This window comes from Monodelphis domestica, chromosome 3, assembly GCF_027887165.1.
Source record: "Monodelphis domestica isolate mMonDom1 chromosome 3, mMonDom1.pri, whole genome shotgun sequence".
Taxonomy (NCBI): Eukaryota; Metazoa; Chordata; class Mammalia; order Didelphimorphia; family Didelphidae; genus Monodelphis; species Monodelphis domestica.
In genome coordinates, this window is record NC_077229.1 from 93,026,019 (window position 1) to 93,039,547 (window position 13,529).

Genomic DNA, 13,529 nt, shown 5'->3' on the forward strand with positions numbered 1-13,529 from the left:
CTGGCATGTATGTCCTCCCAGACCATCAGCAGTGGTTGGGGAAGTCATTTTCTCTAGGGATTGGTTAGACAGTTTAGGGAGATGAAATCCCTCTAGATGATTCCTTACTTCTAAAATCAGACTATTCCCCTCCAGAAAGGGCCCTTCCCCTTGTCATTTTAGCATCCTGGTAGGGTTTTGAGGTTTGTCCACCTTCATCTGCTTGTCCCAATTCTCGTCCCAATATTCCTTATTTGATGTGGATGAGAGCCCCAAGAAGGGTATTTAGGCCCTGTATCCTCCCTCCTCCTCACTCCTAGACCTTGACTTTGGCTATCTAAATTCAGGAATTTAAATCTAAATCTTGGAATCTAAACTTCAGGGTAAAAGAGGGATAACAGGAAGGTTAAGGTAGAAAAGGAAACATCAGGGTGGGATTCCTCCCTAGCACTCACCTACACCTTAGCCCAGCAGAAGTCATTCCTGACTGAACCTCCTTTATTCTCTCAAGGCGAATTGGCATTCAGGAGTCTCAGATGTGTGAAAGAGAACAGCATAGGTCTATGAAGACTGGGGGTGGGGCAGAAAGGCCACGTGGTGACCAGATGATGGGAAATCCTTCCTCAAACCCTCCTAGGTTCCAGGCTCCAACTCGAGCAGATGGATTAAGGTATTCTGCCCCTGTCTCCAGACCTGGCTGCTCCAGTGTCAAAACAGGAAACATCCCATCACAGCCCCATATTTTTCCCTTCCTGCATGAGCCATGGATTAGGCCAGGGAACTTGGTGCTCTTCCACAAGTGTCTGAGAGAGGAAATCTAGGAAAGCTGGGGATCCCCTCTGACCTTTCAGGGTTCCCTAGCTAGGAAGAGAGCCAAGCTAGTAACCCCAGTCCCTGAAAGCAGGGCCTGTGCTTAAGGGGGGCTGAGACAAAGGTGTGACAGGGGGTTCAGAAGAGTCCACTTCCTCCTGGACGTGCCCATATAGGGTGTGGGTGACGAGATGGGGAACAGGAGGCTCCTCCTGGGAATACCAAGCATTTCCCAAGAATTAGCCTGACATCCCAGACATTCCCAGCAGCAGCCAAGTACAGCCTGGGGAGAGGAGGGACCAGAACACAGACAGGAAAGTTTCCACACCTGGGCTCAAGGCTAAGTCCCTTGATGGAAGGAGATCCCTATAAGGATGAGGAAAAGCACTGGGTTGAAAGTCCCAAGGCCTGAGCTCCATTTCCTGCCTCTGGGACACTGGGTCTGACCCTTTCCCTGCCTAGGTCTCAGTTTCCCTATCTGCAAAGTCAGGGAGTTGACCTGCACACATGGTCTCTCAGGCCACACTGGCTCCTAACCCCCATGACCCTGTGGGTCCTGGTATCCCCAACCAAAGAAGTCACCCAGAGCCAGAGGGGAAAACTCCAAGTAGCTTTTATTCCCCCCTCCAAGCCTTGGTGGGGTGAGTCTGGGGGTGTCCCGCACCCAAGGCCGCAGCGTCACTCCTTGAGGGAGAAGTGCATCTTGTCATTGATCATCTTGCGTTCGGGGTTGAGGCGCTTCAAGATCTGGGCCAGCACGTTGACCGTCTGGTCGCTGCTCAGCCCCGTCTTCTTGGTCTGGAACTTCTTGAGCAGGTCTTTGGTGGTCATGGGCTTCCGGGTCAGGTAGCGTCTCACAGCATCCTCTGTCACCTGCACATCACTGCAGAAACAAACACCAGTGTTGGGGGCTGAGGCTTTCGCATCTGCCTCCCCCACCCCATCCCATCCCCAGACGTCGCTCCTCACTCACCCACTGCTGGGTGTGGACTTGCCAGACTGGGGCTGGGGAGTGGATTTCCCCGAGATGCTCTGGGGCCCGGCATCTAACCGAAGCCGCTTGGCGGCAGGCATGTCACTGGGGCCCATCTGGCGCTTCCCTGCATGAAACAAATAGCACAGTGTCAGCTGGAGGGGTGCAAAGATCGGCCTGGTCTCCACCACGACAGGAATTCCCTCTTCAGTATTCCTACAAAGGGCTTTTCTGGAACTTGAGGCTGGAGATTCCAAAGCTAGCCCTACCACTTACAGAAGCTCTTGGGCCTCAGGCTCCTTGTCTGCCCTGCTCTCCCAGACCTGCAGCACCCTGGCCCGATTCCTCTCGGGATGCTCCCCTTGTCAATGTGGCCCCCAAACTGAACCCAATAGGCCCTGGCAGAGCCTAGGTGGGCCTCTCCCCAGCCTAGGGTGGGCACTTGCCCCTTATGCCCCCCCCAAAGCACCATAAAACCCTGTTAGAGATGGCACCAGGAGAGGGAAGATCCTGCACCAGCCGGGTCTAGCCTGGGTAACTAGGCCTCACCTCTGTCCTCAGGTGGAGATGAGAGAAAAGCTGGCAAAGTGCTTTGGAAAGGAGGAAATTCCAGGGGCTGAGAAGCCTGCCTTGTCTCTTAGGAAAAGAGGCAAAGTGGGGGGCAGAAGCAGGGGGCACAGGTCTGAGAGTGGAGGGGAGGAGCCTGGGTCCCATCTCACCTTGTTCCAGCTTGCTGGCAGCTGCCCTCAGCGTGGAGGACGTGCAGCCACTGTCCACACTGGGCGTACTTGGGCGGCTGTCTCCCCTGGAGCTGCTGCCCGAGGCCTTCCTCTCCCTTTTGGGGGGCGTCTTCTTCTTCTGCAGAAATGGGATGGGGAAGGGGACACTGAGCCAGGCAAAAGGAGAAACACAATCCCACCTTTCCCTGGGCTGGTGGTAGAGGAAGACCCTCCCCTGGTCCCACTGGGCCACACTCACGGTCATGAAGAGGGCCGAGGAAGCCTCGTTGTCGATGTCACTCTCCTCAGAGGTGTCCGACTCCTCACTGCTGTCTCCTTAGGGGTCAGAGAGAAGCCTGAGACCTCTGACCCTGGCCCTTCCCCTCCCAAAGCTCCCTCCTCCCCCCCCTCAGGCCCCAACAAACATTGCCCATGCCAGCCTGTACACGGGCAAAAACACAGCTCACCTGGGCCAGATCTGCCCTCAGGGAGCCCCTGCTCTAATGCCAGGCCCCAGACTGGCATGTAAACAATCAACAGTTATCCTCAATGTTCCCAAGGAACTATAGTTAATTCTGGGCTTGAGCTCATTTCCATGGCTGGGGGAACTCGGGACTACCTCCAGACAATAAAAGCAGGGCCAGTACAGAGGGGGCATAGGTTGCTGGGAGCTGGAGCCCCTCAAGGGAGGGTTGGGGGAGCCAGAGGGGCCTCAGTGGCCCTCCAAAGACAAGCCTGAGAGGAAAGGGCATTTCCCCATGTAGCTCAGGGAGAGTGGAGAACACGGGCTCTGACTAAAGGCTCAAGGGCAGCAATGAATGCGGGGTATCTGAAGGGATGCTGAGGTGGCCCAGCTCAGCAGAGGAACCAAGGGCTGGAGAGGCAGCTTGGGGGCCACATTCCTGAATGCCAGGCAAATTCCTTCTCCCCAATCCACTCACCTTTCCTGCGTTTCTTCTCCTGGGGAGTAGGGGCCTTCTTATCTTCTTCCTCCTTCTCCTCTTCCTCTGCTGGTTTTTCCTCTTCACTCTCTTCACTGCTTTCACTTTCTTCATCAATGCCTGGGAGGGCAACAAGAGCTCTCTGCTGGTGCTGGTGCCCTAATCTTAAGATGCCTTCACAGGCCCCCACCACCATCTCCAGCTTCAGGCCTGCATCTCTGCTCCCTTTTGCAGCCTCCCTCAGAGAAGAACCCTCCGCTTCCTCACCCATTCCTCCCTTTTCAGCCTCTTGAGGGGCCAGACTCTGGGAAGCCAACTGCTCTACCCAGGTTTCCATGAATTCTTCACTGTTCACCACAACTGCCTTCTCTTTGCAACTGGATGTGGCATATGCTTCTCAACATAGCCAAGCAAAACTCCTCAGGTCCCCCCAAAGCCATGCCCTCATCCTAACTTCCCCGTTTCTTTCATTTCTGTAGTTTCCCCACTCCCCCTATTTCTTTTCAGAGCTCAAGCCCTCCCAAGTTTGCAAGCTTCAGGTCCCTTCCACTCCTTCCTCTCCCTCACCACTCACATCCACTCACTTGTCAAGTCTTGTCCACTCTTACCTCTCCTCCTTCAGATCCTCATGTCTCACTAGAACTACAGCAATGGCTTCCTGGCGTCTAATCTCTCCTCTCCTGGCCATACTCCTCTAGAGGTGCCAAACTGCTATCCCCAAATCACAGGAATGCCTGTGTGACCCCTTGGCCCAAGAAGCAGGGCTTCACTCTTGTCCCTGCTGGGCCTTTCAAGCCACCCACAATCTGGTTCCAACCTACATTTCCAGATAGGCTTCATGTAATACCCTTCAGAAGCTCCATGGCCCAGCTGACCTGGCCTACCTGTTGCTGTCATCCACAACCCCCCTTCTCCCACATCTGGGCCTTTGAACAGGCCTGACCTTCCCCTTGGAATGCCTAGTTCTGTCCAGTACTCGGTTCCACTGACCATTCCTATCTGAGACCTTTTCTGATCACAACTGTTATCTCTGATCACAAGATTATCACAAGACAACTGGTATCACAACTGCTACCCCAACTACTTTACACCACCCTGGTGCAGGTTCTCTCCCCAAGGTAGAATGTGGCAGGGCCAAGTCTACTCAGCGGCCCTTGGGACTGGCTAAACTGGACTGAGCTGGAGAGCCTGTTCTTAGTAGGGGACACAAAATGAGAGCTTCCTCTCAGGCTCACACCTACCTTTAGGGCCCTCCTCCTCCTGCTGAACCACCTTGGGCTTCCCTACTACCTCTTCCTGGGAGCTGCTGTAAGGGAAAGAAAAGGCTGCAGGTGAGCAGGTTGTGGCCTGAGCTCCAGGACTGACTGAAAGGAAGGAGTGAGGTTGGCCTGTCTCCCTCACCTGGAGCCATCTGACATGTAGTCCACCTCCTGGCCCTCAAAGTCCCCATCATCACTGTCCTCAAAGGCCTCATCGTCAGAGCCCTTCTTCTTCTTCTTCTTGCCACCCCTGGAGGAAGCTGCCTTCTTCTTCGTCTTGGAGACCTTCTCCCCTGGGGAGACCGGGAGGAGGTCAGGGCCTACGCTGTCCTGGCCACTCACCCTCTGGGTATGTGCATGCCCCAGCCCAGCCCCACATCCTTACCCTCCTCCCCACTGCCATTGCTGTCATCTGAGCTCATCTCTAGGTCATCCTCCAAGTCATGGATGCGGAGCTCACTGGACTTCTTCCTGCTCTTCTTCTCTTTGTGCTCATCTTCATCCTCATCATGGTCCTGGTCCTTCAACCTGCGCTGCTGCATGATGCTGAAGTGGTTCAGGACTTTGTTCCTCCTACAAAAGAGAGGGTGCTTGATGGACAATGCCCCTTGTCCAGGAAGCCTTCCCTGACTCACCCTGCCCAGCTCAGATCTCTCCACCTTCCCTTCACTGCTTATGTATGTGTGTGTCTGCCTGTCTGAGTAATTCTTTCTTTCTCTCTCTCTCTCTCTCTCTCTCTCTCTCTCTCTCTCTCTCTCTCTCTCTCTCTCTCTCTCTCTCTCAAAGAGCCCTTAATATGAAATCAGGAGAGCTAGGTGTGATTCCCAGTTGTGATACCTAGATACTGACATATTAGACCTTTTGATCACAGACCCAGCAAGAGAATTCAGAGGCCAGCAAGGACCAACTGTCTCCTCGTAATTTTTCTAATTACTAACTCTATGACCTCTCTCTCAGGCCTTTGTTTGCTTTGTTTGACAAAAATGGTGACAAGTGTGTAGGTAAGGGCTTCTCTGTCACTAGCAGGGACATAACAAATAAGGGGATAACAAGAATTCATACCATAACAGGTTAAGGTCATCAATGGGGTACAAAACTAGCAATATGCAAAGGCTGAGAGAAGAGGACAGCTGGGGGCAGTAAGCTTCCTGTCCAGACCCAGAGCTAACCTTCTTCCACTCTGGAGAGCCCTCATATGCACCCAGTGACTGACATCTGGTTGTCTCCCCCAACCCTAGTATAAGAATGTGCCCTCCTCCTCTGAGTACAGGCCTTGCCTTTCCCCTTCTTTGTCTGCCCAGTCCTTAGTACAGTGTCAGTATTTAAAGCAGGCTGCTTGGTCACTGACCACTGCCCCCCACCCCCACCCCTTCCTTCCTTCTTCCTCTCACCTTTCCCATTCTTCCTCAGCCTCCTCTGCAGTGAGGGTCCGGTGCCGGGCCAGGGGGGTGAAGTTGTACCAGTTGTGCACAGGGAAGGCTTCAAAGGCCCCATCAGGGCACTGGGTGAAGATGTAGTAGGAGGTGTTTTCTGTCACACCTCCCTTCTTTACTCCCTTGAACCTGCAGCAGCCAAAAGGGGACAAAGACCTTGTCACTGGTCAGGTCCTCATCACTCATCCAGGGCCTGCTCCCCTCAGAAGGCCTGGACGCAGGGCAGCAGAAATAGAAATGGAATGGATGTCTTGGCACCAAGCCTCAGACAGACCATAAATTCCTGGAACCTGGGGCCTTTTCTTCCCTTGTTTCCCTCCCAAGAAGAACAAAAGGAAGCCCTGGGACAGGCCAGCACCAGAGGGTGACAAGCATAAATGGGAGGTCTCCAAAAGGACCACTCACCTCCTGCCTGTTTTGCCATTGACTTTGAGTAGCCAGGGCTGGTCCTCAGCCTTGAAGGCCTTGAGAATGATGCCATACTTCTTCCTCCTGGCTTCCTCTCGAAGCTTTCGATTAAACTCGCTGCCAGCTCCAGATTCTGGCATCTCTTCTTCCTGATAGATCTTCTTGTTGCTCAGATCTCGTTCCATCTTGGCCTGACATGTAGGAAACAACTTCATCCCAAAGCCCCTGGCAAACATTGTTGGGGGGACATCTTACCTCCCCTTCCCCAGACTCCAGCTTATCTCACACCTGATGCTATTCACTTCCATTTTCCTAATTCTGTCATCTTCTTCAGGTTTTTCCTAAAAACTGACTCTCATTAGTCTCTTATGGTCATGACTGATCCCTACAATCTTGCTATTAAGTATACATTGTGGTCCCTTTTAAGTTCCACAATATATAGTGACTAGCTGAGCATATAATAGATGCTTAATATAAACTGGGGAGACAGACTGTCAGAGCTAGAAAGATGCCCTCTCCTCTGCCCATGCAGGTCTTATACCCCTGGCCTGGAAGCCACCAACCCTCACCTTTTGATCCAACCTCAAAGCCTCCTTGCCCATTTTCTTGAGACTCCTGTCTAGTGCCAGGGCACGAGACTTTTACCTGGTGCCAAGTGGAGAAGTTGACTTTGTCAGCTGCGTTGAAAGCCATGATATTGTACCTCTTGGGGTTGTTCCTATAGAAACAGAATTGTCAGCAGGCTAGGAAACACAGGAAGGTAGGGACAGAAAAGAAGCTGGGTCCAGAGGAAGAATTGTTGGAATAGGATGGATGCAGATCAAAGCACAGTATCCTTCATATCAGTGTATTTCTGGTTTGATTTTGGTGTTTTGGTTTTATATGAGTGTATACTTACAATAATGACCAATATGAAAGTGTATCGTGCATGATAATTTTTTTAAAAAAGGAAGATAATAGGGCTGGAATTTGAGCACTCCCCTATATCACATCATCCTATCCCATTTCAAAAGAACTCACTTGGGGACTCGAACAACATATTCAGTCACAGTCTGGCTGCTGGTCCCCTGGAGAGAGAGAGAGAATCACACAGAGAATTCAAGTTCTCAAGTACACTTTAAAAAATGAGGCTGTGGAGTGTCTAGATAGCACAGTAAATAGAGTGCCAGATTTGGAGTTGAGAAGATCTCAGTTAAAATCTAATATCAGATACTCCTTAGCTGTGTAACCCCGGGCAAGTCACTTAACCCTGATTAACTAGCCATTGCCAAATCAAGAGATTCTAAGACAGAAGATAAGAGTTTAAAAAACAGACAAGAGGGCAGCTGGATAGCTCAGTGGATTGAGAGCCAGGCCCAGAAATGAGAGGTTCTGGGTTTAAATCTTGCCTCAGACACTTCCTAGCTGTGTGATCCTTGATAAGTCACTTGACCTCCATTGTCTTGCTCTTACCACTCTTCTGCCTTGGAACCAATACACATTATTGAAAGAAAGACAGAAGGTAAAGGTTTAAAAAGCAAAAACACAGAACACAAGGCTGCAAATAGTAACACAGAGTCACAGTCAAAATCACAAGTGTTAATGGGTAAAGAGCACGAACCCACAGGCGCTGCCACAGCCACAGCATCATTGCCATTGGCTCACATCATCAGATACAAAGACCCATAGAACAGACCTGCTAGCTCTCTCAGGCAGGGAGGCAGAGAGCGGGGCAGGTGCACAGGCAGAGAAACGAATGAACACAGGGTAGCAGATATCTCGAGGGGAGGAAACATCTGAATGCTAGTATGAAAACCTGGACAAACATCTGGAACCTCCCTCCCACAGGCCAGGACAACAGGCGGGCCCCGAAGCCGCTTCCACTCCCCAGAGTCACACACACTCTTGCACGCCCAGACACAGGAGCGGGCGCTCCCCTCCGGTGCTCCCACTCCTCAGTTACCCCCACACATACACTCGCATTCCTAGACACAGGCGGCGAGTGCGCATCGATCACACCCACTCGCTCACTTTTGCACAGACAGCGCTCCCCGTCACTCACCAGGGTCGTCATGGCCAAGGCTGGGCAGCGCTGTGCGTGGCCGAGATTGGTGATCTCCTCCGCAAGGCCTGGCGCCTAGTTCTCAGCACAGTACCGGCTTGCAAAGGCTGGAAGTGAAGCTCCGACTCCAGCATTCACCGCGGCCGGATCCGGAAATGACTGTCTCGTCGTCATGACAACCGCTTGCTACCTCGTGCTCCTCCTCCCTCCACCCCCGGGTTGGGATTCTAAACCAAGGCACGTCTTACGGACACTGCTAACACATCTGCGTTTCTAGAAAACTCAGTCCCTTTCCTGGGTTATAGGCAAGGCTGGAGTTGGGCTTGTAAGAGCCTTTTGATCTCTTCTCCCTCCCCCATTCCCTTCCAGACTTTCAGGGTGGTTTCGAGAGCCATTCACACGTTATTAATTATTCATGAAGCTACCGATTTTCCCGCGCCCCAGAGACCGGAGGCGTTCCCCTCCTTGCGTCATCATTCCAGAGATGCACAGCGCAGAGCATCTGGGGAAATGTAGTCATGAATCCTCCCAGACATGCTGACCGGCCGCGGAACTCGATGCGCAGACTCACGTATTCTGTACTTTCTTTCTCCCTTCCCCCATTGATATAGCTCTTGTAGCCTCGTTACCGTGGCAACTGCAGCCTTTCCCCACCCCCACTCCCCCACATCTTCCTCTTCTTGAAGCAACAGCTACTACATCTCAGAGCTGGTGAGCGACCTCTGGGGCTCTCGGTCCAACCCTCTTTGCAGCTCAACCTGTGACAAGTGGCCGTCCAGCTCCAGCTTAAAGAACGCTGGGGAATGGAACAGGAGCTGCTGGCAGCCACTCTCGCCACTTCTTATAGCTCTTAACTGTTAGGGAAGTTTTTCCTTTTGCTCTCCTTGCAGCTTCCACCATTTATCCCCTTTGGGGACTAAACAGAACATGACAAATCCTTTTTCCAAGTGACAGTCCCTCAAATACTAGAAGAGATCTATCCTGTCCCTCCAGGGTTTTTTAGATTAAAACCTCAATTTTTTTGCACCTAAACCTCCATTATGCCAGTTCCCCTCTGGAGCATATCCAGCTTGTCAATACTCTTTGTAAAATGTGCTGCCCAAACGGAAACAACACTCCAGATGTGGTCTGCAAAGCAAGACAGTCACCTTGTTTCCGGAAGCTGCACATCTCTCTGTGCAACCTAAGATTGGACTAGTCCTTTTCGGCAGCCCTATCACACTTATTTTTTCAGATGAACTGATAGCCTTCCCCGTCTATAATTGTGAAATTGATTTTTTTTAACCCAAATATAAAATGTGTCACTAATCTGTATTAAATTTCACCATTCAGTCAGGAAAACGTGTAAGTTCCTTCTATGTTGGCCCCTGTGCTAAGCTGGAAAGCCAAAGAAAACCAAATCCCTGTTCTTCAGGAGCTTATTGTTTGAAGAGGAAGACAACATACAAACAACTATGTAAGAAAACAAACCCTATACATGATAAATTGAACTAAACAATAAGGAAAGGCATTAGACTGAGGGAAAGGCTTCCTGTAGAAGTGATGTCAAACTTGAACAAAAACAAGGGCCATTTAACTGTTCTTAAGGATCCCTGCAGACTACATATTGACTTGGTTTTAAAATGTAATATTCCATGCTTTATTATATTGTTATTATTTATTTTGTAAATTATTTCTTAATTACATTTTTAAAAATCCTAGCTTTCTGCCTTTGAATGAATACTATGTATTAGTTCCAAGGCAGAAGGGTGGAAAGAGGTAGGCAAAGGGGTTAAATGATTTGCCCAGGTTCACACAGTTAGGAAGTGTCTGATGTCAGGTTTGAACCCAGGATCTCCTGTCTCCAGGCCTGGCTCTCTATCCATTGAGTCACCTAGCTGTCCTTTCTCAATTACATTTTAATCCGGTACTTGCTGAACTTGAGAGTAGAGTTGGGGAAACCTATGTGTTTTATAGCTCTGTTGTAGAAGGCAAGATTTTAACTGGAACATGACAGAAGCCAGGAGGCAAATATGAGGAAGCATTGAATTCCAGCCAGTGAAAAGGCACAGAGTTGAGAGAGGAACAGCAAGGAAGTCAGGGTCAGAAGAATCTAAGAGCAAACGGGGATGTATATATATATATATATATGGAAACTGGAAAGATTAGGGAACTGGTTACCAAGTGCTCTGAATGCCAAAGGGGATGTTGTACTGATCCTGGAGGTGATGGGATGCTACTGGAGTTTATTGTCTTATAGGTCAGGCCTGCACTTTAGGAAAATCACTTCAACATCTGAATGGAACATAGATTGGAATAGAGAAAGATTTGTGACTTTGAGACAAACCAACAGACTATTGCAGTTCTCCAAGTATGGGAAAATGAGGAATTGACCAGAGTGGTGACAATGTCAGAGAATATTTTAGAGATGTTAAGAAGGTAAGATCAATAGTCCTTGGCAACAGATTGGATATGGGGGTTGAGGGGAAATTGAGGCATCAAAAATGATGCCCAGGTTTCAAGCCTGAGGGATTGGGAGAAAGGATGATGGTACTCTTGATAGTAACTAGAAAGCCTGAAAATGGGGAGGGTACAGAGGAAAGATAATGAATTCCATTTTGGACATGATGAATTGAATGTCTATGGGAGATCCAGTTTGAAATGTCCAGTACACAGTGGGAGATGTGAGCCTGGAAGTCAGCAGAAAGGTTGGAGCAGCACTGATAGATCTGAGAATCATCTGCATAGAGATGATACTTGAATCCACACGAGTTAATAAGATCCCAAGCAAATTTCAATAAAGGAAGAGGAGAAGATAACCCAGGACAGAACCCACTGAGACCCCCATGGTTAGTGGGTATGAAGCAAACTGAAGAGGACTAGTCAGACATGTAGGAGAACTGGAAGAGAGAAGAGAGAAGTGTCTTGAAAAGTAAGAGAAAAAAGAGTACCCCTCCTACTCTTTTTTTTTTGTCATCTGTAAATTTGATAAGCATGCTACCCTGTGCCTTATCTAAATGTGAGGTATTGGTCTTTGAAAGTCCTAGACCTAACCACATAAAAGAGAGCAACAAGATGTTGTTCAACTCTCCATAAACATGATAAGGAGGTATTAAACTGTAACATGTCCCTTGAAGAATTGGAAAGGAAGCATCAAACACCAATTAGCTACAATTCAAGGTGACCTTTAAAAGCCAGACTTGCACGAGCAGAACTTAGAGTGAAACTGAGCTCCCGTTGAGATGTATAGAAGATGCAAGGAGCTGGAGGAGAGGAGGCTGCAAGAAGCTTCATGGAACTGGGAGAATGCAAATGAGGTTGTAGGAGCCAATGGAAAAAAGGAATTTGGGGACTGATGTTGTGTAGTTGCAACTTGGTAGGGGGAGGGTTGCTGCAACATACACACACACACAAAATATCAAAAATGTAATTCTGTATCTCTTTTTCTTCCATGTGCCCTTCTGGTAGCCTGAAACCTTCCCTTTGGGCACAGGAAAATATATTTACCTTTAAAAAAATATTTGCTTTTATTTATAAAGTGTTAACCAAAGTACTGAGAAAGAGACAGAGATGAGAGAGAGAGAGAGAGAGAGAGAGAGAGAGAGAGAGAGAGAGAAAGAGAGAGAGAGAGGGAGGGAGAGAGAGAGGGAGAGGAGGGGGGGGGAGGGAGAGAGAGAGGGAGAGAGAGAGGGAGAGATGAGAGAGAGAGAGAGAGAGAGAAGAGAGAGAGAGAGAGAGAGAGAGAGAGAGAGAGAGAGAGAGGAGGGAGGAGGAGAGAGAGGAGAGAGAGAGACGAGAGAGAGAGAGAGAGAGAGAGAGAGAGAGAGAGAGAGAGAGAGAGAGAGAGAGAGGGAGAGGAGGGAGAGAGAGAGAGAGAGAAAGAGAGAGAGAGAGAGAGAGAGAGAGAGAGAGAGAGAGAGAGAGAGAGAGAGAGAGAGGAGGGAGGGAGGAGAGAGGGAGAGAGAGAGAGAGAGAGAGAGAGAGAGAGAGAGAGAGAGAGAGAGAGAGAGGGAGAGAGAGAGGGAGAGAGAGAGAGAGAAGAGGGAGAGAGAGAGAGAGAGAGGAAGAGAGAGAGAGAGAGAGGAGAGAGAGAGAGAGAGAGGAAGAGAGAGAGAGAGAGAGAGAGAGAGAGAGAGAGAGAGAGAGGGCGAGAGAGAGAGAGAGAGAGAGAGAGAAGAGAGAGAGAGAGAGAGAGAGAGAGAGAGAGAGGGAGAGAGAGAGGGAGAGAGAGAGAGAGAGAGGAGAGAGAGAGAGAGAGAGAGAGAGAGAGAGAGAGGGAGAGAGAGAGAGAAAGAGAGAGAGAGAGAGAGAGAGAGAGAGAGAGACAGAGAGAGAGAGAGAGAGGAGAAGAGAGAGAGAGGGAGAGAGAGAGAGAGGAGAGAGGGAGGGAGGGAGAGAGGGGAGAGACAGACAGAGAGAGGCAGAGAGAAAATCATTGGATACAACTTCCCAGAGCAGAGAGTGAGAATTTATACCAGGAAACCTATCTGGGCAATGAATCAATAATACTGGGAGATTGAGAAGATGGGAGGTTGGGTTGGTGTAAATGGAAGTGGTTAAACAAACCTGCTCATCCACCCATCCCACCACTGCTACAAGTAGGAGATTTCTAAGAATATTCCCTCCCCCGATCCCTGAATTTAATTTTTCTTTATTTTAGAGTTTGAGTATTATTTTAATTGTTCCTTCCTATTCTCTTAAGCAGGACTTTACAGCATTACTGCTTTAAGTATAGCATTTAGTGGTTAATTTAGCTTATCTTCTTGATAGTATTAGTATGAATGATTATTTTGTGATTTTTGTAATTTTCAGATGCTTTATTTTATTTTATTTCTTAAATTCTTCCATTCTGAGGCAGAAGATCAATAAGGGGTAGGCAATTAGGATTAAGTGATTAAGGATCACACAACTAGGAAGTGTCTGAGACCACATTTGAACCCAGGACCTCCTGTCTCCAGGCTGAGAGCCTAGAGCCACTAATTGCCCC

General features: G+C 49.4%; 1 protein-coding gene across 1 annotated transcript; it reads right to left on the reverse strand.

Moving 5' to 3' along the window:
• Positions 1-1,386: 1,386 nt before the first annotated feature.
• Positions 1,387-9,082, reverse strand: GTF2F1 (general transcription factor IIF subunit 1). Its single transcript, XM_056822558.1, has 13 exons — positions 8,564-9,082; positions 7,543-7,589; positions 7,168-7,240; positions 6,520-6,713; positions 6,073-6,243; positions 5,067-5,254; positions 4,824-4,974; positions 4,664-4,728; positions 3,423-3,542; positions 2,741-2,817; positions 2,482-2,620; positions 1,763-1,889; positions 1,387-1,672 (listed from the first exon to the last, which is right to left on the reverse strand). The coding sequence occupies exons 1-13, from the start codon at positions 8,573-8,575 to the stop codon at positions 1,468-1,470; spliced, it is 1,569 nt and encodes a 522-aa protein (XP_056678536.1). The 5' UTR covers positions 8,576-9,082; the 3' UTR covers positions 1,387-1,467.
• Between the last annotated feature and the right edge of the window lie 4,447 nt (positions 9,083-13,529).

Bases quoted from the DNA above. Each gene is read 5' to 3' on its own strand.
- GTF2F1 (XM_056822558.1), bottom strand. The intron at 4,729-4,823 runs GTGAGGGAGACA...TTTCCCTTACAG, and splicing joins TACATGTCAGATGGCTCCAG to CAGCTCCCAGGAAGAGGTAG. The intron at 1,890-2,481 runs GTGAGATGGGAC...TGTTTCATGCAG, and splicing joins TGCCAGCAAGCTGGAACAAG to GGAAGCGCCAGATGGGCCCC.